Genomic DNA, 23,066 nt, shown 5'->3' with positions numbered 1-23,066 from the left:
GGTCATGATCTCAGGGTCCTGGGATACGGCCCCGCATGGGGCTCTCTGCTCAGTGGGGAGTCTGCTTCTCCCTCTCCTTCTGTGCTCTCCCTCTTTCTCTTGCACACACGCGCACTCTCACTCACTCTCTCAAATAAAATCTTTAAAGAGTACTCCAGTCCAGCCCAGCTCCTTAGGATTGAGTTAATTTTCCAAAGCTCTACATGCATTTTAAATGTGCATGTGTTTTGAATCTTTTGACAGAGCACTCTTGTTGGATTCTTTTCTAACCCTTGATGTTCCTGTTGCGTGTCTCTGTGCCCCTTTAGGGCAATTTTACTAGCAGCTTGCCTTTGGAGGTCTGGAAGCAAAAGTGGGCGGGGTGCTGTTAAGGGTTGTTGTGTGTGATGGAGGAGGAACAGTTTCTGCATTAAAGGTCATGCCTCGTCCTGCATGTGGTGTGCTGATGGAAGCTTTCGACCCCAAGATTTCCGAATTCTTGTCCCACATGCTTTAAATTCTAGTGCTGTCACTTTCTTACTATAATTCTCCACTTAGCCCTTGTTAGATTCCTCTAAAAGTTTGGATTCCAGAATTGACTTTGAATGCAATTACATTCCATTCAGAATCCCCTTTCCCTCCAGCTGATACAGGTAACTGTCTAAAGCAGTGGATGTGGGCTCTGCTGTGGAGCAGTTATTTAGAGTTGGTGGGTTGTGAATTGTCACCAGCATAAAAAAAAAAAAAAAAGGAACAGAATATGATAATAAACCTCAGAGAATGGCATTTGTATGGCTTATTTCCAAGTAGTACCCATAACGCTGGTTATCTTTCAGTTTGGATTTTATCATAAAGGAAAACAGCATGTGGTAAGAATTTTAGGGGAGAATACTGGAGTAGATTTACACTCTTTTGACTGCTTTGTGACAGGTACTAAATTTTAAGATTTTTTTTTTTTTTAAATGTGTATATTATTTAATGTGATGGTTAGTGTAGCAGAAATGCTAGTGCCCTCCTTCTGGTTAGCCAACTCCCCAAATTAACTGTCACCGAGCTCTCTTCCTTTGAAAGGCTGTGGGTGGTCCTGCATCCTGCTGAGCTCTTTTATACCCATCCCATTGTGTTCCTTCACTGGAGTTGTATACATAACAAGGATTTGTAGTTACTTCTCAAATTTGTTTATGCTGGTTTCGCTGGTAATTTTGCATTTCAGTTACATACCAAACCAATGGACAAGATGATTGTGAGAGATATTTCAATGAAAACTAAGTTGTTTGCTTTGGAAAGACACAATAACTGCCATTTATAGAGCCTACTGTGAGCCTGGAACTTGTTAGAACAAGTCCTTTATATATGTGTTAAGTGGGTTGTCTTCACAAGCCTATGAGGTAGGTGTGATTACCATCCCTGTTTTGCCAATAGAAAAACTGAGGCATTGTGGGGAGGGAGAACATGGTAGAATTGGATTCAAACACTGATAGGTTGGTTCCAGGGGTCACTTAAGCATCTTGTCAAAAGTTGCCATCAAATTAGATGGCTAAGAGGAAACTGTAGGTAGGGGAAAATGGTACAAATCTGGAATTATCCTATACGTTGTTTCTCTTAAAAAACTGCATTTTAAAGAAACCAAAAACTCAAAATCTGAATGCATTGTAGGGTTGATTGATGCCGGAAACTCAGTGCTGCTCAAAAAGTCATCGTTTTGCATAAAGAATTTCTAGTTAATATGTGGCTGCTGAAGTGATTCCCATGAGGGTGCTTGGGGACTCACCAGGAAAGAGGGTGGTTGGGAGGGGGCGGTACTGGAAGTCTCAGAAGAACTGTGTCCTTTTGCAGTCTGACTCCCATTGCTCCCCCCACCCCCACTTTAGATTTGGCAATGGATTATGAAGAGGGGGCTTCTAATTTGTTGTTTTGTTCTAAACTTAGTTCCCATACTTACTTCCCAAATAGCTTTTGCATGAGAATCCATTGAGAATTTTTTTTTTTAAAGGCCCCAAACCTGCTTGGATTTTAGGGGTTATGTAGTAGGGCAGGGGAGATCATTGGCATTGTCAGAGCGTTCCAGGTGGGTCTGTTGTGTAGCCAGGGTTGGAAACAGTTGTTCTGTAGACATGCTCTGAAAGGAAACAGCTCTTGATTGTGGTGGGTGGTGGGTGTTGAAAATCTTGAGTGTCTTCATTTCCAGTAGAAGCTATTTGACATTCAAATAGAGCCAGTGTATGGCTGGTAAGTTGTGACTTTGAGGGAGGCAAGTGATGGGTCAAATTCTCTTATTTCCCTTGCTTGATTAAAAAAAATTTTTTTTTCTCTTTGAATTTAGCTTTATAGCATTTTAGGCATTTAAGTCCCCAGATTTACTTGCTAAGAGTCACTTTGAGTGCTTGTTAAACATATTCACAGACTTTTCACCTGTAAGTTTGAATTCAGTTGGGTTTGGGAGGTGCTCAGGAACCTGGTTGAACAACCACGGTTGTTTCTTCTGCTGAGGCTGTTTTGGGAAATAAGGGCTAATTGGGACAGGAATTTGGGTTTCTGTCTGCTTTTTTTTTCTTTTAAGATTTTATTTGACAGAGATGGGGAGAGAGAGAGATTGAGCACAAGCAGGGGGAACAGCAGAGGGAGAGGGAGAAGCAGGCTCCCCTCCCCGCTGAGCAGGGAGCTTGGTGCGGCCCTGGGATGATGACCTGAGCCAAAGGCAGACGCTTAACCAACTGAGCCACCCAGGTGCCCTCTGTTCTGCATTTTAGTTGTAAAATCTTGGGCAGGAACCTCTGAGCTTTTTTCTTTATCTTTTAAAAAAGGAGAAAGGGTAGGGTATGTGTCTCTTGGGGAAGCTAGAATTGAATAAAATAATGCTTCTGAAAGCAGTGGTTTCCCACTAGGGACATCCCCATCCCTGACTTTTGGCAGTGTTTGGAGGTATTTTTGGTTGGGTCTGGGGTGCACCTGGCATCTGCTCGGTGGAGGCTAGTGATGCTGCTAAACATCCTATAACACATACGGAACAGCCTTGCACAACAGATAATGAATTATCTGGCCCCAAATGTCAATAATGCCACGCTTCAGAAACTGTGGTCTAAAATATTTAGCAAAGTGCTTGCCACAGTGAATATTGGTTGTTATTAAGAAAGTTGGGAGTCGGGGGGTGCCTGGGTGGCTCTGTCGCTAAGTGTCTGCCTTCGGCTCAGGTCATGATCCCAGCATCCTGGGATCAAGCCCCACATCAGGCTCCCTGCTCAGCGGGGAGCCTGCTTTTCCCTTTCCCTCTGCTTTTCGCTCTTCCTACTTGTGCTCTCTCTTTCTGTCAAATAAATAAAATCTTTAAAAAAAGGTTGGGAGTTCTCACCATTCCTATTGTTTTTCTGTGGCTTGATCCAGGGACCCCACTTACGTCCTATGACACTGGGCAGAAATCATTTACTATTGAGGTTAGCATTCAGGCCTTTTAAACCTCCTTTGAACGTTGGACTTGCTACCTTATGGAAGTCTTAAGATTATAGCCTAAAAGTTAGTAAGGAAAGAAAAGTTTAAGACCCAAAGGGCTGAAAGGAATTTGTGGTCAAACTAGGCCATCTGTCCGCAGGGCTCTAAAGTGGTGGTAAATACACCACATGAGATGGTTGGTTATAGAAAGAGGGCCCCCCCCCCCCCCCCCGTGCCTGCATTCACTACTCGGTGGATTAGAAAGTCTTAATGTTCTTGTAGGATCCTTAGTGCACTGGCAGATCTAATTGGGTAGCTATTCGTGAAATGGTTATCTGGTTTGTACCTCATCCAGGCTTTCTTGCTCTAATTCACTTTTTCCTAGTGGTGTGTGCATGGGTGCCATTTGATTGATGCTTCCTGAGCCATTTAGGACTACTCAGTGTTAATTGGTTATGGGGGAGCAGAGGTAGCATGATCAAGACAAGATGACTTTGGGCTCCAGTTGAGAATGTTAGGAGCATGCTTATTACAGGTCGATGTTTTTCCCTTGTTAGCACTGAATTTCTGAATCTGGGAGGTGCTGATGAGACTTCAGTTTTTATCTCTTGAAACTGTAAGCAGCATGTTTGTGTGCATTTTTTTTTTTCCTTTTCTGGTAAGAGGAGCCATGGTGTTACCAGTGTTTGAAGTAACTTCCAGAGGAACTGTCAGACCCCAGAAAGGTCTGCTCCTGAATACTGATCAATTCTGCAATATTAGAAACAGTCCTTTTTGAGAAATTCAGAAAAACTCAGAAAAATGCAAAGAATACAATTAAAGCTCTAAACAAATTAGATATGGCTAAAATCTTATTTACCCCTTCTCTTTAGTCCCATTCATGAACTTGGCATATAAAAAGTTGGCATTTTAAAAATTACATTGTTTGCATAATGTGTTTTAAAAATCTAATAGTTTTGAAATTGCCGTGTTGATGTTTATAGATCTAATGCATTCCTAGTCTAACTTGTAGTTGATTGCGTAGTATGAATCTACATTTATTTCCTTTATATTTTTGGTCTTTATGAGCAGAGCCATGAACATTTTTATACTTCCCCCTCCTGCACAAATTGAATAATTCGTCAGGTTATATATCCACAGATTGAATTGAATGATTCATATGGCTATTTTGAGGTTTACTGGAAAATGGCAAGTTGCTTTGCAAAGCTTCTGCCGATTGCTTTTTCAGTAACAGTGTATGAGTACTATCTTGCCTATTTTCTCTGCATCACTTAGTATTATCATACATTTTAATTTCTACAAAGCAGTTGAATGTGAAATAATCTGTTGTAATAATACACTTCTCAAATCACCCCTGAGGTTTAATTTCCTTTTCATAAGTTTTTCTGTAGTTGATGTCCCGTGTCGTCCTTCCAGTTTTCTATGGATTTTTCTTTGATCTGTGTAATTCTTCTCATATTATATTGAAATTCCTCTTCTCAAACTGTTACTTGTCTTTTAACCTTGTTTATAATGTGTCTCGTGTATTCTTCAGAATGGTAGGACTTGAACCTACCATTGGTGGAGGAGGTCTTAATAAAGGTCTTAAATGCAGTTCCATTTATTTAAGGAACTGCATCTAGTATTCTTTATCAGTCAGAAACTCATGGTTTAATGATCTTTGCCTTTCCATCCTCCCAAACACAAAGAAGTGTTTGAGGAGTTGCTCTGCATTAACTGTGGGTGGTTCAATGATTTGTTTAACTGAAGAAAGTATGATGGTGGGACAATGTGAATTCCATTCTGTGGGGCTGTGGGATGACATCATGTATATACACTTGGGCTAGGCCTCTTCTATAAATAAGGATAATTTGTCTTAGAGGGTTTTTATAAAGATTTAGAGGAAAATTTTTGCATATGCCTGACACCTAAGTGCTCCATAAATATTACCTATTAAATCATTGATAGAATTTAGTCTGGAAGTAAGTTTTAAGGAATTTCAGTGTAGGTTGCTTTCTGTTTTTTTTTTTTTTCCAGATTTTGCTTTCACTGATTAAAAAAACCCATCCTCTGCCAAACAGTTCAGCCATTTTGTAAGTTTCAGCAAATAAACACTACCCCAAGTGCTGAAATGGCAGCTCTTGGGCAGAGGACCCACAGGCTTGCTTTTCTTTAACTGAAGTGTTGCTGTGCTGACCTCTTGTGGCCATTCGGGAAACAGCGATAATAAAATTGAAATGGGAACAATAGCTAATGTCACTTGCTTTCAAAGAACAGTTGTAAAATAAACTTCATCACTCCATTTTTGCGAACTTCAAAAAGGGTTTTGAAGAGATACCAAATCTTTTTCTAATCACAAGTGAAAAGAGGTGTTAAAGTTTTTTTTACAAGCATTTATTTTCTATTGGAATCTAAAATTCCAGTTTTGGGGTGCCTGGGTGGCTCAGTCAGTTAAGCATCTGCCTTCGGCTCAGGTCATGATCCCTGAGTCTCGGGAAGGAGCCCTATGTTGGGCTCCCTGCTCAGCGGGGAGTCTGCTTCTCCCTCTGCCTCTTTCTCTCTCAAATAAAAAAATCTTTAAAAAAACAAAATAAAATTACAGTTTTGATGAGTCCCTTTTGTTATTTTTTACAGTGTATTTCCCGTGTTGTGATTGCTCAGCCCTAAATTACAAGACTTGTTTGCAAATTAGATTTTGAGTAATTTTAAGATTCACTTAAATTTTCGTGAGGATTCTGTATATGTGATGGATTCCCCAATATTCCATTTTTAATTGCTTTATCACTATTAATGCCTTTGGAAATCAGGTATTTTTTTATGACTCTTATTTGTTTAGGTGAAAGCTTAATTAAAGGACTGCCTCCACCCCACCACTAACTCAATTTGATCCATTTAGTCGAGTCTTGTGGATTTTCCACATCTCCTGGTCTGAATCAGCATCACAAGCTACAATTATGTATTGATAATGATTTAGTATTATGATTAGGCCTTTATAACAAATCTGCATAAAATTTAATCGTGTCTTTTGAGGGAATAATTAGATTGTCAGTGATTTAAATGTGGAGGTATTTATAGTTTTTTGGTTTTTAAATATTTTTTTTTCCTTTTTAAAAAAATACTGCTTTTCTATTTTAACATTTAGGAACTTGCCCTCCTAGGAGAGAAGTATGCAAATTAATTGAGTTATACCTTTATTAAGAGTTTTTTCTTTTAAAGGAAGTATCATATTTACTTTTTCCAGTTGTATTGAGGAAATAATTGGCATATGTCACTGTATAATTTTAAGGCATATAGCGTGGTGGTTTAATTTACATATACTGTGAAATGATTCCTACAGTAGCATCCATCCATCCATCTTCTCATACCGATACAGTTAAAAAAAAAATTTTTTTTTTTTCTTCTTGTGATGAGAACTCCTAGGATTTACTCTCTTAAAACTTTCCAATATATCCTACAGCAGTGTTGGCTGTAGTCATCATGTTGTATGTTACATCCCTAGTACTTACCTATCTTACAACTGGAAGTTTGTACTTTTTGGAAATACCTTCCTCCAGTTCTCTCTGCCACCCTTGTGTCCAGTAACTACCAGTCTAATCTCTTTTTTTTTTTTAACAAGTTTTTTAAAAAAGTTACTAGTTTATTTCTTTTTTTAGATTCCACAGATATGTGAGACCGTATGATATTTAGTATTTGTCTTAGATTGTTTCAATGTCTTGGCTATTGTAAGTAATGCTGCCATGAACATGTGAACATGGATATGTAGGTATCTTTTTGAGTTAGTGTTTTTGTTTCCTTTGGATATATTTCGAGAAGTGGGATTGCTGGGTCATAGGATAGTTCTATTTTTAATTTTCTGAGTATCCTCCATGCTGCTTTCCATAGTGACTGTACCAGTTTACAGTCTCACTAGCAGTGGACGAGGGTTCCGTTTTGTCTGCATCCTTGCCAACCCTTGTTTGATCTCTTGTCTTTTTGGTGATGGCCATTCTAAACAGGTGTGAGATGAATCCTCATTGTGGCTTTTATTTGCATTTCCCTACTGACTAGTGATGTTGAGCATCTTTTCATATACCTGTTGGTCTTTTTTTTTTTTTTTAAAGATTTTATTTATTTATTTGACAGAGAGAGACACAGTGAGAGAGGGAACACAGGCAGGGGGAGTGGAAGAGGGAGAAGCAGGCTTCCCGCTGAGCAGGGAGCCCGATGTGGGGCTCGATCCCAGGACCCTGGGATCATGACCTGAGCCACCCAGGCATCCCTAATTTGTTAATTTTTTAAAAAAAATACTCTATTTGAGAGAGAAAGGGAAAGTGTGTGCCTGTGTGCATGAGGGGGAAGCAGAGCGAAAGGGAGAAGCAGGCTCAATCCCAGGACCCTGAGATCATGACCTGAGCCAAAGGCAGCCACTTAACCGACAGAGCCACCCAGGTACCCCATTAATTTGTTAATTTTTAATGTGTTTGGTTTTTGCCATTGAGTTGAGTTGTTAGGAGTTCTTTTCTATATTTTTGATACTACTTATCAGATATGATTTGCAAATATTTTTCCTTTTGTAGGTTGTCTTTTCACTTTGTTGGTGGTTTCTTTGGCTGTGCAGAAGCTTTTTAGTTTGATGTAGTCCCACTTGAGTTTTTGATTTTGTTGCTGGTACTTTAGATGTCATATCCAAAAAATCATTACTAAGACTACTGTTAAGGAGCTTTATTTCTATGTTTTCATCTGGGAATTTCATCGTTTCAGGTCTTAAATTTAAGTTTTTAATCTATTTTACATTATTTTTTGTGAGTGGTCTGGGATATGGGTCCAGTTTGATTCTTTTACATGGGGCTATCCAGCTAGTCCAGCACCAGTTATTGAAGAGACAGTGTTTTCTCTGTTGAGTTTTCTTGGTTTTCTTGTCAAATATTAGTTGATTGTGTATGCTTGGGTTTATTTCTGGGCTCTCAATTCTGTTCCACTGATCTATTTTTCTGTTTAAATGCCAGTACCATACTGTTTTGATGCCTGTAGCTTTATAGTATAGCTTGAAATCAGGAACTGTGATGCCTCCAGCTTTATTCTTTGTTCTCAAAATTATTTTGGCTCTTTGGGGTCTTTTGCAGTTTCATACAAATTTTAGGATTGCTTTTTCTCCTTCTGTAAAAAATAACCACTGAAATCTTTTTTGTTTTTTAAAGATTTTACTTATTTATTTGACAGAGAGAGACACAGCGAGAGAGGGAACACAAGCAGGGGGAGAGGGAACACAAGCAGGGGGAGTGGCAGAGGGAGAAGCAGGCCTCCCACCGAGCAGGGAGCCCGATGTGGGGCGCGATCTCAGGACCCTGGGATCATGACCTGGGCCGAAGGCAGACGCTTAACGTCTGAGCCACCCAGGCTCCCCAGCCGCTGAAATCTTGATAGGGATTGTACTGAATCTCTAGCTGGCTTTTGGTAATGGTGACATTGTAATAACATTCTTCATACTTAGGAACATGGGATACTTTTCCATTTGTGTTGTCTTCTTTTAAGTTATTTTTAAGTAATCTCTACATCCAGTGTGGGGCTTGAACTTAATAACCCTGAGATAGAGTCACACGTTACACCGGTTGAGCCTGCCAGGCGCCTCCCATTTGTGTCATCTTTTATATTTTTCATTAATGTCTTAAAAGTTTTCAGAGTAGAGATCTTTCACCTCTTCAGTTAAATGTGTTCCTAAGTATTTTATGGTTGGTGATGCTCTTGTAAATGGGATCAATTTCTTTGTTTCTTTTTCAGAAACTTTTTTAGTGTATAGAAATGCTACTGATTTTTATATGTTAATTTTGCATGCTACAGCTTTCCTGACTTCACTGATTAGATCTAACAGTGTTTTGGTTGAGTCTTTAGGATTTTCTCCATATAAAATCATGTCATCTGCAAATAGAGACAATTTTACTTCTTTTTTGGTTACGTTGTATTTCCTTTTCTTGCCTGATTGCTCTAGCTAGGACTTACAGTACTGTGTTGAACAGGAGAGGTGAGAGTGGGCACACTTGTCTTGTGCCTCATTTGATGGGAAAAGCTCAGCCTTTTCACCACTGAGTATGACATTAGCTGTGGGAAGGCTTTTTCTTTTTTTGAACACTTTTGTTTTTCCCTGAATATTATTTTAAGTCTTATATTTAATAAGTCATTTATGTTTAAAGTCATATTTGACTTGATAGTTTCAGAAGTAATTTAAAAAAGTCTTTCATTCAAATCTGTAGCTCATTTTGTGTAGGATTGGGGTACTTATATCCCTTGCCTTGCATTTGGTTCTTTTGTCTGGATTTATTATGAACCATTTTCAGTGTTGAAAAGACTGATACTTACAACTCACCACTCATCTTCAGTCACAAAACATCATCAATATCATTATGCTCTGATCACATCTGCCTCCCTCAACTCTAGAGGTAAGTACAGTTGTGAATTTGGTGTTAATTTTTTTAGAGGTTTGATTTTCATACTAATTTTTTTTTGAAATTACACAAGTAGTTCATCCTATCCATTAGTATACTTCAAATAACTCATCCAACAGAATAAACCACTGTTAACAGTTTGGTGATTAAAATGTATCTATGCTTGGGGCTTGGGTGGCTCATTTGGTTTTCCGCTCAGGTCATGATCCCAGGGTCCTGGGATCAAGCCCCACATTCAGCTGGGAGCCTGCTTCTCCCTCTCCCTCTGCCTGCGGCTTCCCCTGCTTGTGCTCTCTCTCTCTCTGTCAAATAAATAAATAAAATCTTAAAAAAAAAAAATGTATCTATGCACATAGATAGGTGTTGATAGAAACATGGTTGTGTTTTTTTTTCCTTAAAAGCTATTGTTACACTGTTACATTTCCAGAGGTCGCTTTCCTACACAAACACAAGTATGCGCTGCACAAGAAGGCATATACAAGGTTATTTATAGTTTGTTGGTTACAGTGAGCGATTTGGAAATCTAAATATTCTAGTCAGAAATACGGAAATATATCAAGGATATTTGTAGCTTATTGGTTAAGAGAACCGTTTAAGAATATCCTCAATGTCTCGGGGCGCCTGGGTGGCTCAGTCGTTAAGCGTCTGCCTTCGGCTCGGGTCATGATCCCAGGGTCCTGGGATTGAGCCCCGGATCAGGCTCCCTGCTTGGCAGGGAGCCTGCTTCTCCCTCTCCTACTCCCCCTGCTTGTGTTCCCTCTCACTGTGTGTGTCTCTCTCTCTGTCAAATAAATAAATAAAATCTTTAAAAAAAAAATATCCTCAATGTCTCATGAGTAGGGGACAGATTAAATAAAATGTAGTGTATCCATATTACGAGGCAGTTAAAGGGAGTGAAGATCCTACTTGTATACATACCTGGATGTAGGTGCTGGCATGGGACATTCCCATCACATCTACAGCGATTACTGCTTTTCAACACAAAATGCTCACAGGATTTCCAGCTAACTGAACTATTCTGGTTATCTTCAGCAGACTAATGCTGCTATTTGTGGCTTTCTGTTCTTAAGTTGAGAGTTGGATATTTTCTGTCTTGTTGGAATGTTCTGTATTTCATGGAACATCCTATGGTCTTGTAACAGTTTTATTTGGTGGTGACTACCAATATGTGATTCTAGCCTTAATCTCTTGTCTGGAGATAGTACGCATTATAGTAATTAAAAAACTAAACCATTCATTTCAAAAGGGTTTCAAAAAGATTGCATATTCTGGCGAAGTCAGGGAGTTCCCCTGTCTGTTCTCTAGCACACCAGGTACAGGGAACATCAAAGAAGACAGTTTAGCTCTCAGGTCTGTTGGGGAGGTTGACAAGTGACCACGTTACTTGTATAGGATGGGACACAAGGGAGGCGAAGAGGCATAGGTGTGAATAGCTGGGGCTTTGAGCCCGTTCCCCGGCTGGGGTGTGTGTCATTGCTAAAAGTGGGGAGAGCCGGTGGAACATGGTGGTTGACTCTCAGACGGAAGTGAGGCTGTCTGCTTGAGTTCCCAGGGGCAGTAACGCTGTGGCAGAGTATCAGGGAAGTACTTAATAGGCACTGAGTTTAGGATTGGAGAGGGCACAAAGAATGCTTTCCTAGAGAAGGTGTAATACCCGAGGCTTCAAGATTGGAGAGGAGGTAGTTGCCACCAGCAGAGATTGGAGGTGAGCAATACTCGGGCTCCCTGTGGGCCCTATAAGTGGTTCGGTAAGGCTGGAGTGGTGGGGGGGCGGGGGGAAGGGAGGCTGAAGCACTGAGTCTTGAGAACTTGTGGAGGGAGGTTTCACAGGGCACTGAGATTGGGTATTCCCAGTGACCAGGCGCAGGGTGGCTGGGGGGGAGGCGGGCAGCCAGCTCCTAATCCTCCAGGCCTCTCTGAGCACGTGGGTGCTTTGGCTGTGTAAACGGCAGCCTCCAAGTACATTCCTAACACTCCTTCAAGTGGAAAGGGGTTTCTTTCTAAACTCCTCTTGAGGAAGTTCTGGAGCTGCCTCTGTACCTTTAAAACTGTCTGTGATCGAATGGTGGAGGCAAAGGTAATAAATTCCAACTGTGGCCATAGATTGTGTGGTACCGATTCACTAATGAGCGCTAGCTGGGGAGAACTTTGTGTTAGAAGGGGAACCTGAGCTTAGATGTGAAATTCTGAAAATCCTAATGTTTGGGTAAGGCCTTGTCATTTATAGGGTCCTGCTGTCCTGCCTGCCATTTGGTGCCCTCATGACCTTGCCAAGGATGGCGCAGGTTAAAGAGCGGCATGGCAGTGAGAGAGGAGCTGGGACCGAGACCCGAGCCATGGATGCTGAAGCCTGCACTTGGCACTACACTGTCCAGCCTTCCTCCTCCTTTTCTTTGCCTTGTGACCACCTTATGCTTGGTCACAGGGGGACAGTAAGTGACTTAAGATGCCTTAGTCAGCTGGATTAGTCAGCTTTTACTGTCCAAAGGGCCAAGGAGTCCGTAAAATGAGGCCTTGGGAGTGTTGAGTCACCTGTTACAGGGATGCTTGACTGGTTTTGGACATTGTATAACAGGGAAAAGGTTTATTTTCTGAGTCGCTAAGGTTTTGAACCCTTGTGGTAAAACAGAATATGGGCATTAGAGCCAGGCTTGGGGGTTGGGATCCCTGCTGTTTCAGGTTTCTCATCCCCTTTTTTTTTTTTTAGATTTATTTATTTTTACTTAGCGCGCACGTGCGTGTGCAGGTGCACAAGCAGGGGGAGTGGCAGGCAGGGGCCCCCATTTGAGCAGGGAGCCCAGTGCGGAACTTGATCTCAGGACCCTGGGATCATGACTTGAGCAGAAGGCAGAAGCTTAACCGACTGAGCCACCCAGACGTCCCTCCGTTTTCTCATCCTTCACATGGGGATAATAATTCCTAATAGGGTTGTTCTGGGTAATAAGCAAGATCATACATATAAAGTCCTTCGAGTAATGCTGGGCACCTGTTAGATGATTAGGCAATTAGTATGTGGTTTTTCCCTTCTTTCCCCTTCCTCAAGCTAGGCTCCCCCCCCCCCCCGATCTCATTGATTGCTTCCTCAGCTTAACTAAAAGGCCCCTGTGCTGTAATGTGCTTACTGTGGATCACATGGGATTTGGGGGATCAATCCCAGGTCCCAGTGTACTGCCCTATCCATTCTGTGGACATGTCTGTCAAGTGATAGGCCCTCATTGCTGTTGGGAAGATACAGTGGTGGTAAATTCAAAGCATCACTTCTTTACCCTCTTGGGCTTCATGCCATGTGTCTTTTCTCTCGTGCGTGCTAAATTCAGGGCCCCTTCTGTTAAGTTACCGTTAACCCTGGGGTCTGGGTTGCTACTTGCCTCCCCTCCTGTGCTCCAGCTCTAAGCAGAAGAGTTGAATGAACTGCCCAGGTCTTTTTTCTGGAGTCCGTCCAGTTTAGGTCTTTCCCTTGAAAGTAACTTCACTGCTACCAATGTGCCCCTGAATTGGTTTTTACTCTACGGGGAGGGCATATTGCCTACTTGGCTCCTGGGATTGATACCCTGTCTTCCCATAGCCTTCTGGCGTTTGTGGCTTCTGCTGTCATCTGCCTCCTTAGGTTGCTCTTTCCTGAGGGGCGTTTGGAATGAGGAAGGGGTGGGATATGTGGTAGCCGATAGTGGTCTTTTTTGGATTAGGGGTTCACATCAGACTCAGAATGCTCTTTTTATTTTTTTCTGTTAAGTCTACCAGGGCCAGACTCATTGCTAGAGAATGCAAGGCAGGACCTCTGGTTGGGGTGAATGTGTATTTGTTTTCATACCGCTCTCCAGAGGAGTCTGATTTGCACCTGTTGTTGAGAACCAGTGATTGGATAATTGCAACCAGATTGCATTCTTACTCTTTGGGTAACTTTGTCTTGGTTTTGTTTTGTTCTGTGTTGGGTTTTTCCTTTGAGTGTGTGTGTATGGGGGTCTGTCTTGAGGAGGGAGAGACTGATTTACTGAACAAATAAGACTTAGTGGATCCAGACTGGTTGACCTGGTTTCAAATTCTGCCTGTGTCAACTTGGGAGACTTGCTTAATTATTTCTGAGCTTTAGTTTTTCCTCATCTGAGTGAAGGAGAAAATAATATCCCTCTTTGGAGTTTTATAAAAGAGCTAACCTATACAAATTAAGTGGTATATGGCATGATCTAAGCACTCAGGAAATGGTAGCTACTAGGGGTGTTGGGAATGATAATAATGACATTATTTGCAATATGAGAATATAAATCTGAATTTGAAGATTCTGATTTTATATTACCAGAATTATTCTCTGCTATCATTTTACCACTTTTTAAAATACAGATTTATGTGAAATTTTTTAAAAACAGATTTATGTGGCAGTTCTTAAATTTTAAATTTTTTTTTTTTTTTTTAATTAAGTCACTCAGCATCTGAAGAAGCTTCCGGTTCAGACTCAGGCAGCCAGTCTGAGAGTGAGCAGGGCAGCGATCCAGGAAGTGGACATGGCAGTGAGTCAAATAGCAGTTCTGAGTCTTCAGAGAGCCAGTCGGAATCTGAAAGTGAGTCGGCGGGTTCCAAATCCCAGCCAGTCCTTCCAGAAGCTAAAGAAAAGCCAGCCTCTAAGAAGGAGCGGATAGCTGATGTGAAGAAGGTATCTACTTTGCTATACAGTGAAAATGTGCTGCTAGCTAGGACAAACTAGCAGACCTTTGTTTCCCATGGAAAACTCATTAGTGGATCTGGATAATGAAAACTATAGCTACCTTTTGTAATAATCTACTGCCTTTGGATATAAACAGGGACTGCTTTCTCTTCTGCTATTTGATATAGTAGACATAGGGCCATAAGGAAAATAATTACATGAACCGTCAAATTACAAGGCAAAAAGGCAAATTTTTATAATTTTCTTTTTTTTTTTTTTTTTTTTAGAGCAAGCGAGCGGCAGTGGGGAGGGGCAAAGAGAGAGGGAGAGAGAGAATCTTCAGCAGGCTCCATGCCCAGCACGGAACCCGACACTGGGCTCAATCTCACGACCCTGAGATCATGACCTGAGCTGAAATCAAGAGTCGGATCCTTAACCAACTGAGCCACCTAGGCACCCCTAATAGTTTGGTTTTTAACATTTTAGTAGTCAATACTGCACAGTACCGGAGAGAGCTAGTGACAGATGATTATGGAAGCAGTTGTAAAGCTTAGTGATGGATGATAACAATTCAAGAATAAGGGTAGTTTTTCTTACCTGAAGGATGGAAGAGAAATACTTCTCAGGAAAAAAAGTATCTGCATCTAGGCAATGTAGGTATGGTTCACTTAACAGAGAAGAGTCTTCTAGCAAAGAATGCAAAAAGGCAAAAATTCAAGTGCGTAGTGTGTTCTCCTTGATGCACAAACTTTGGAGTGCATTCCTTTTGGGGAAAAATTAATGACTTGGCCTAATTATAAGAATGCAGCTGATCTTTTAAAATTCCATTTTGAAACAATTGTGTTTCAATCACTGAAAATAGGAAAGGATATTCTTTTAGAAATTTAAAAATAAAATGCCCTAATGAAATTAAAAGCTTTATGCAAAATCCGTTTTTATTTTCTAAGATAGAAATCTTCATCTAAGCGCTCAGATTTTTGTAGTAGTACAATTTTAAATTACCTGCAGGCTGCAGAATAGCTTCAACAGATGCTTCAACAGATGTGCTGTGAGGGATAGGAAAATGAAAGCTGTCCTTGCTACTTTAGTCAGCAGAGGAGTGACTTTCAGACACTCAAGTACTGTACCTTGTTTCCTGCCCAGTGTGTGGGTGGACCTTTCATAAGAAGGGATTCAAGAAGACCCTGCGTGTAGAAGCTCCTCTTAGAGATTTTGCTCTGAGTATCACTAAACTCAGAAACTTACTACCCAGGCTTGTAGCAGAAGGCTTTGCTTGGCAATCTTCAGAGTGTAAATGTCAGAGCCTGGTTTCCTCTACATCTGGATCAGGTGCTCTTTTCAGAACACCACCGCATACTTTTGAAGGAAGTATAGTGGGTGGAGAAAGTGTGGATATAACTTTCATCTGTGTAGTGAAGAGTTCTTTACTTGCAGAGATGAAAGGAAGCCATAGAAACCATTACTTAACGTAGTGTCTAAAACTTCACTGAAATTGTGTTGATCAGGATTCACAGCGGTTAAGTTTTAAGACCGTATATATTTAATCCTATATAAAAAAATAAAAAGGAACAAAGAAGGGAAATCATTACTAAGACTGAATTTCAAAATAGAAGTACAGCCTCAGGCAGAAATATTAAAATATACTTTCAAAGTTAAGGCCTTCAATTCCAAGAAGTTAAATAACAAGGTTAACTCGTGGGTGGGTGTGCTAACCAGTTAGAATGATTGGATTGTGACTTTGATGATACTAGTCTAAAATGAGAACTTCTGCGGGAGACTCTTTGTTTTCTGTATACACATCCCTTTACATGGTAGCTTTTTTACTGAAGGGTTGAATTAGATATTATAGCCCTCAAAAGGACGGAGATGAACTCAGGATGATGTTAATATGTATACGTTACAGTATATCCTGTAATACAGTCCCAGCAGTTGAGCTTGGATGCCTAATACTTTAAAATGATAAAACTAATTGGTGGTCTTTTAAGTGATTTAGCCATCCCAGTTTATAAAAAGCTCCTTAAATACCTGTGCTGAGTAAAGAAATTTCATAGCTCTAGCAGAAGTCCAGAAAGGGGTCAGGGTCGAGGTCGGGGTTGGCATGACTAGAGTAAACCTTTTTGTCCCCTTCCTTTCTCTTCCAGATTTGTTCAGTGTTCTGCTGCCTCTCTCACCTAGATTTCCTGCTACTTGGTTACTCCTAACTCTTTCTGGTTGGACCTTTTGTCCTCTTGACTCTGAGATTATTTTAAGGCCATTATGGATTTGTCACCTTTATAAACTGAGAACACTGGATTACGTGATTAAATTGGATTCTTGTTCTAAAATGCCTTTTCCTGGAACATTTTGCTTGTTTCTTTGGAGGCCTTGGTTTTCTTCAGCTTACTTGGCTTTTTTTTTTTTTTTTTAAGGCACTTCGGTAATATCCTCCCTTGCCTTAGTGACATTCTGTTTTTCTGAGTTGTCTTTCATCGATTTTGTCTTTTTTTGGGGTCCACTTTCCACACACTTCATGAGTCTCAGCCAGTGGCTTCTCGTCTGGCCTCACTTTCTAAATATTTTCATGACATTTGCTGTCACCTGTATTTTGACAACAAACCCACATTTCTAATCTTGGCTCTCAGGCATTTCTTCTACATGTTTATTCTTCATTTCAGTGTTCCACAATCCGTCCAGATTCATTTTGCCTCTGTGTGACTGATTTCATTAAAAGAACACATGATATACTTGGTACTAGTTACCTGTGGGAAGGAGAGTGAGATTGGGGGTTATAGACTCTCATTGTTAGAGGTTGGTGGGGCCTTTTACATTTTTTCTGTAGATTTGTTGATTTGAGTCTTTTTGTAAGATGATGTTGGTATATTGTCAAACATAGCCCTTTCTCTTCAACTAAACTCTCCTTTCTTCTTTCTTTCTTTCTTTCTTTATGGTGCAAAAAGATGGTTTTAGGAAAGCACGGGAATAGGACCCCATGGGCAGAAAGAGCTGCCTACTTATTTAAAGATTTTAAGTAATCTGTATAAGCAACATAGGGCTTGAACTTAGAACCCTGAGATCAAGAGTTGCATGTGACTGAGCCAGCCAGGTGTCCCTACTTTTTTTTTTTGGATCGCTAGTGAGGATTGTTACTAAAAATCAAGTCCCGAAAATCAAGCAAAGGGTAACTACTGTTGGGGAATAACATGGAATGTTCCAGAGAAAGAGTGGCAGTGGTGCTCGTTCTGGGAGCTTCTAGCTAAGTGTCAGAAATGCCCAATATGTGTGCTTCTGGCATGTTATGCATCCTGAGGAATTTAAAGAAATAGACAAATGTCCTGATTCTTATTTAATTAGACATGTTGGGGCCCTGCTTGTTTTTTGAGTTCCCAGATGGGTCAGTGTGCAGTCACAGCTGAAACTGGAAAGCATTAGGGACTTAAAATTCATCAGTAAAGACTTTGTCTTTAGTGGAAGCCTTACCGTGTTATTCAACTGTAAGTTCATATTTTAATGACGAGTAATCAGTGTGCCATGTAGTTTTAAGAGTCATTCAGTAAAGAAGAGGCGTTGTTAAACTTCACTGTGTTCCAGGATAATAGAAATGGTACTTTATTATCTCTAAACAAAGCTAACACAAAACAACCCTTTTGATATTTAGTTACTTGAATTTTCTTAGGTGGAGATACATGTTCCAGTAACGAAAATAGTAAATGGGGGTTGGGGGATCAAGAAAAAAGGATTCACACATGGTCTGTTAATTTTACAGATGTGGGAAGAATATCCTGATGTTTATGGGGTTAGGCGGTCAAACCGAAGCAGACAAGAACCATCACGATTTAATATTAAGGAGGAGGTAAGAAAAAGAAATGCTTTAAGGGGATACTTTAAACTCCTTACCTTACCTCATCCTTTTCAACTCTGGTGTGTATGTTCCCATTAGCGTGACTGAGCTTTATGCCTGAGAGTTAAGTTACTCTGATGCGAGCTTTCTCAACTTAGAACTGCAAGGAAAACCACAGGTGGCTTTTAAAGAAATTTACCAGGAAGATTGTGTCATAATGTTTTAGTAGAGTGTTAGAGTATTATACAGAATTGGCCTCACATTTTTTTTTTAATGTTTCTGTATTTTAAGTGAAATTGATTATTACAAGACGTTTACCTTTTAAAATACCTAGTTTCTAAATCTAGATTTTGTTAAATGAGTCACTTGCTTGGTAAATGTAATAGTGGACGTAGTTTCAGATTTATTTTCTGAGAAAGGAAGGAGAGGAGAGTTTGTTTAACTTAAGTAATGTGTTTTAACTCATTTAAATTTGCTTTCTGTTTTTAGTGTGCAGTATAAAATACTTCACACATATTTACTCTGATCTAATTGTGAGAGATTGAACAGATTGGTGATTTTCAAAAACTGGTATTATGTACTGGGTTCTGTTGTTTCTATAGCATCAGACTTTTCTCACCTTTCTCAGTTAGTTTGGTATTTTTGTCAATTCTTACCTCTATATTAGGTTTATAGACCGCATTCTGAAGAGATGCTCTTTTGTGTCTCAGTGAAATGCCCTTCCTGCATTCTTAGGAGGACTTTGCTGTTCTTAACTATGTAACATCCTTTTGATGAAAGTTAAATATTAATATCCAGAGGTTAGTGAGTTGGGGGTGGGATTTTGGTGAATGTACTATACAGATCTAATTGACTGTAATGTCCATATTGCCTTCATGGTGTTTTCTTTTGAATGACCTCTGAGCTGGTTTACCTTCGCTTTCTTTTTCCTCGATGTCTAGGACTAGGTTCCTGAGCCATGTTGGTTACAACCAGTCACATAATTGTGTCACTCTTTTCCTCTTTTGTATATAAATTAACACATTCTTGGTAGGGCACAGGACTAACAGCAGTAGGAATATTTGCCAATTTGCCTAACTTTGGGGGGAACAGAGCTGTTCAGATGTTTTTGACTATAAACTTCCCTTGGCCTAGTGCTATCAGCAGAGCACTGTTGGCTCATGATTGATCATGCTCTTTAATGAGTCTGAAATGGAATAGATCAGTAGGTCACCACCTTTAATGGCACACTAAATGTGGCATTTTCACATGATATTCTAGATCTGCAGTATCCAGTGTGGTTGCCACTAACATGTAGCTTTTAAAATTCGTATTAAAGTCCAGTTAAAGGAAAGATTCTATTCCTTAGTCGCACTAGGCACATTTCAGGGGCTCAGTAGTCCCATGTGGCTGCTGGCTACTAGATTGGATCCTGCAGATACCGAACATTTCTGTCATCACAGAGAATTTTACTGGACTGCGCCCTTGTAGAAGTCAAGCCGAGAGAAATACTTCCTGGTGTTAGAGGTAACCCCATTATAATAGGCGAATTAATTTTCAAAGGAAGAGAAGAGTGAGCACCACCAAACACAGGTTTCTTTTGTCTGAAAGCTCATATTGAATAATGTTATTACGGAGCAGATTGTTGAACCAGGGGGTCGTGTTGTCCCTAAGAACTGTGAATTAAAGTCTGTGATCATTTCTCCCCCCCCCACACACTGAAGGCAAGTAGCGGGTCTGAGAGTGGGAGCCCAAAAAGAAGAGGCCAGAGGCAGCTGAAGAAACAGTAAGTCTTTCATGGGCACGTACTTCACCCAGGGGTTTTGAGCGCATCCACTGCTGTGGCGCTGCCTTCGCTGTGTGGTAGTCCACCCTGGGTCCCAGAGTCTGCTGCCCCTCTTGCTGTCGGGGGCCACTGTCCACTGGGCCCCGCTGCCTCGGCAGCCCTCGAAGCCCAGAGACTCCGTCTTGTATGTGTCCCCCATGGGCTGGGCTCCAGCTTGTCCCACCTGGTTAGCCCATTAGCCCAGTTGTGGTTTTCTTTAAAATGTGCACAGATTCTGTTCTGGTTGAACAAGGAACAAATGTAGATTGGCTTTTTTTCCTTTTCATGTGTTCTTTGTATGGGTGTGGCAAAATTATATTGGCTGGACTGGACACCCAATGGAGTATGAAATTTCACACTGTTGTTACTGTATAATTTTAATACTGCAGTTCACAAGCCAGAAAATTTTAATTCTTGGGCTTATGTGAAATTCCTTTAAAACGTAGATTATATATTCATTATATTTAAAATTTGCAAATGCTACTTATGGTGAAAAAATATTTTATTTATTTATTTATTTTAGAATTTAAAAATCATCCTTGGAGGGGGTCTGGATCTCTTTGACAATCTGAATTCTACAGCCCATCTCCTTGGGGCTGCATTTGAAAATGCAGATATTGAAAACCTGGCAGACAAATTCAGGGGTTTCTCATGGTGAATAGTTGTCCATGGTGCCTATTAAAATAGAACCCCAGTTATATATATTCTCTGTCCTAAAATATTAGTATTCCTTAATAAGTATTTGGCCTAAGGCAAAGGAGTTAGAATTATTTAAACCAGTTTTCTCATTTCCAAAACTAACAGCGTTGCTGGTATGCTAGGAAAAGTTAAGGTATTTAGTTTTGCCCTCCCCAGAGCACATCCAATTTTCATTTGTGTTTTAAATATTTAGTTAAGAGTTGGAGGAAAAACTGTAGGCAAGCCTGTACTTTTTGGCATCTTAGAAGGCTTTTGTTCTACTCCAGTCCATTGGCCTGCTTGGGAAGCTATTCTGGGTCTAATGGCCTTTTGGGGGCCTTTGGGAAGTCCATGCACATGGTCTTTTCTCCACCATCTAGCTACATTCTGCTGGTCTCTTGACTGGGATCTAAATGGTGCTGTGCTTGAACACCTACTGTGCAGAAGCCCACTGGCCCCTGTACTTATTTCCTTCTGTCAATCCGGAGAGTTCTCTAAAGTTGACAGCCCTCAGAGGCCTTCCTTCCGCTGAGTAGAACTAAGATTCCTTGTAGGTGGGTGTATCTTCTGTAAGGCTGCCTCCCCGCCCCAGGCTCTTCCTTAGGAACTTTTGAGAGCTGCGGAGTTCCCCTCATGCTTGTTTTTTGGGGGGCACTGGGCTAGCCTCACTTCCTGCCATCCTCTGGGCAGCAGGTGAGTACTGGGGTTTATGGGGAGCTCTTCTCTTGAGTCAGTTTAATTAGTAGGATTAATTGAGGAGGTGCTACAGCTGTTAAGACTCAAATTGGAAGGCACAGCACTAAAGGGGGCCCTCTGTGATCTGAGCAAGCTTAACAGAACCTAGTGTGTGGGCACATGGATTTCAGAATTGAGAGACTCAGAGTGGAAATTTTGAAATATTAGCACAGGGAAATGCTTTTCTGAAACCGTTCAGACTGTACCACAGATTCTGAAGTTTTTTCAAAGGAGCTATTTTTATTAACTTTTCTTTTTAATTTAAACTTTAAAAAAGTTATAAGAATAAAAATAGTACAAGGAATGCCTGTGTACTTTACCCAGATTTGCCATTGGTTACTACTTTTCTTTTCTTTTTTTTTAAAGATTTATTTATTTATTTGATAGAAACACAGCGAGAAAGGGAACACAAGCAGGGGGAGTGGGAGAGGGAGAAGCAGGCATCCCGCTGAACAGGGAGCCTGATGCGGGGCTCGATCCCAGGACCGTGGGATCATGACCTGAGCCGAAGGCAGACGCTTAATGACTGAGCCACCCAGGCACCCCACTGGTTACTACTTTTGCCCCATTTGCTTTATTGTTGTGGGTGCTCTCTTTGTATATATTAATATATGTATGCACGTAATATTTTTTCTGAACCATTTAAGACTAAGATTGACACATATCATGGCCTTTTACCCCTAAATACTGAAGTGTGGATTTCCTAAGAAGAAGAATACTCTTATTTCATAAGCACAGGGTGGTTTTAATATAAATAGGTTTAACATTGCTAAAATACTTTTGTCTTAATTCATATTCCCATTTTGTTAATTGACCCAATAATATCTTAAAACATTTCCTACCTCCACTGCAGGGTCCCTTCTAGGGTTAGATACTGTATGAGTAGTCAGGTTTCTTTAGAGCACTTTCACAGTGCTTTCACACTTCTTTGCTTTTTTGACTTTGGCATTTTTAAAGAATAGAGTCTCACAAGGGACTAACTCTCCCCAGAGTCATAATGTGAATTAGCATTTTAAAAATTTAGAAGTTATACAGCGTAATGCTTCTGTACAATATTGAAAACATTTTTCAAGTTAGTTGGCAACGTTAAAAATTTGAGAAATGGTGCTCAAGAATCCAGATTTCTAGCTTTTGAGAAAAATCTGTCAATGCTGACCGCCGGAACAGTGGTCTTTTTAACCTGATGGACTCGGGGTTCTCCATTTGATCCCATTTATAGTCCTTACCTGGCCCAGTGGGTATTTGAGATTGTAACCCCTGACCTAGTCATATAAACTAATAAAATTTTTGTGTTTAACCCACTCCTGCTGTTTTGATCACTGAACTCTGTTCCATGCCGTACTTACTAATGTCCAATTTCGTGACATGTTGTATAGGATTTTTGCTGACTCATTATGGTCCCATCAGTGCTTTCAAACCACTCTAGAATGGTTCCAGAAGCTTTTCTCCCAACTGTAATTAAAAAAAAAAAAGTGTTAGCCATAAATCACTTGAAGTTTTTCTCCTGTGATCATAGTTATTTTTTTCTTTCCAGTACTTTGTGTTGGAACTCGATCACAAACTCGTGACGCAGTGGAGGAGAATCTGTTA

At 40.4% G+C, this 23,066-nt stretch overlaps 1 protein-coding gene across 4 annotated transcripts in view; it reads left to right on the top strand.

Annotated features, from left to right (window-relative positions):
- CHD2 (chromodomain helicase DNA binding protein 2) overlaps window positions 1–23,066 on the top strand; it is a 119,190-nt gene that overhangs the window by 8,984 nt on the left and 87,140 nt on the right. For 3 of the 4 annotated variants that reach the window (XM_035024060.1, XM_035024059.1, XM_035024061.1), the window contains exons 3-5: window positions 14,220–14,451; window positions 18,185–18,271; window positions 19,963–20,024. In XM_035024060.1, coding sequence (XP_034879951.1) covers window positions 14,220–14,451; window positions 18,185–18,271; window positions 19,963–20,024 — 381 coding nt within the window. Of the gene's footprint in view, window positions 1–9,159; window positions 9,798–14,219; window positions 14,452–18,184; window positions 18,272–19,962; window positions 20,025–23,066 lie in introns of those variants that run through there. The other variant, XM_035024062.1, reaches the window with a different exon arrangement.

This window comes from Mirounga leonina, unplaced genomic scaffold (genome assembly GCF_011800145.1).
Source record: "Mirounga leonina isolate KUSES-001 unplaced genomic scaffold, KU_Mleo_1.0 Mir_178, whole genome shotgun sequence".
In the NCBI taxonomy this organism is placed as follows: Eukaryota; Metazoa; Chordata; class Mammalia; order Carnivora; family Phocidae; genus Mirounga; species Mirounga leonina.
This window is presented reverse-complemented; position numbering and strand designations above follow the sequence as displayed.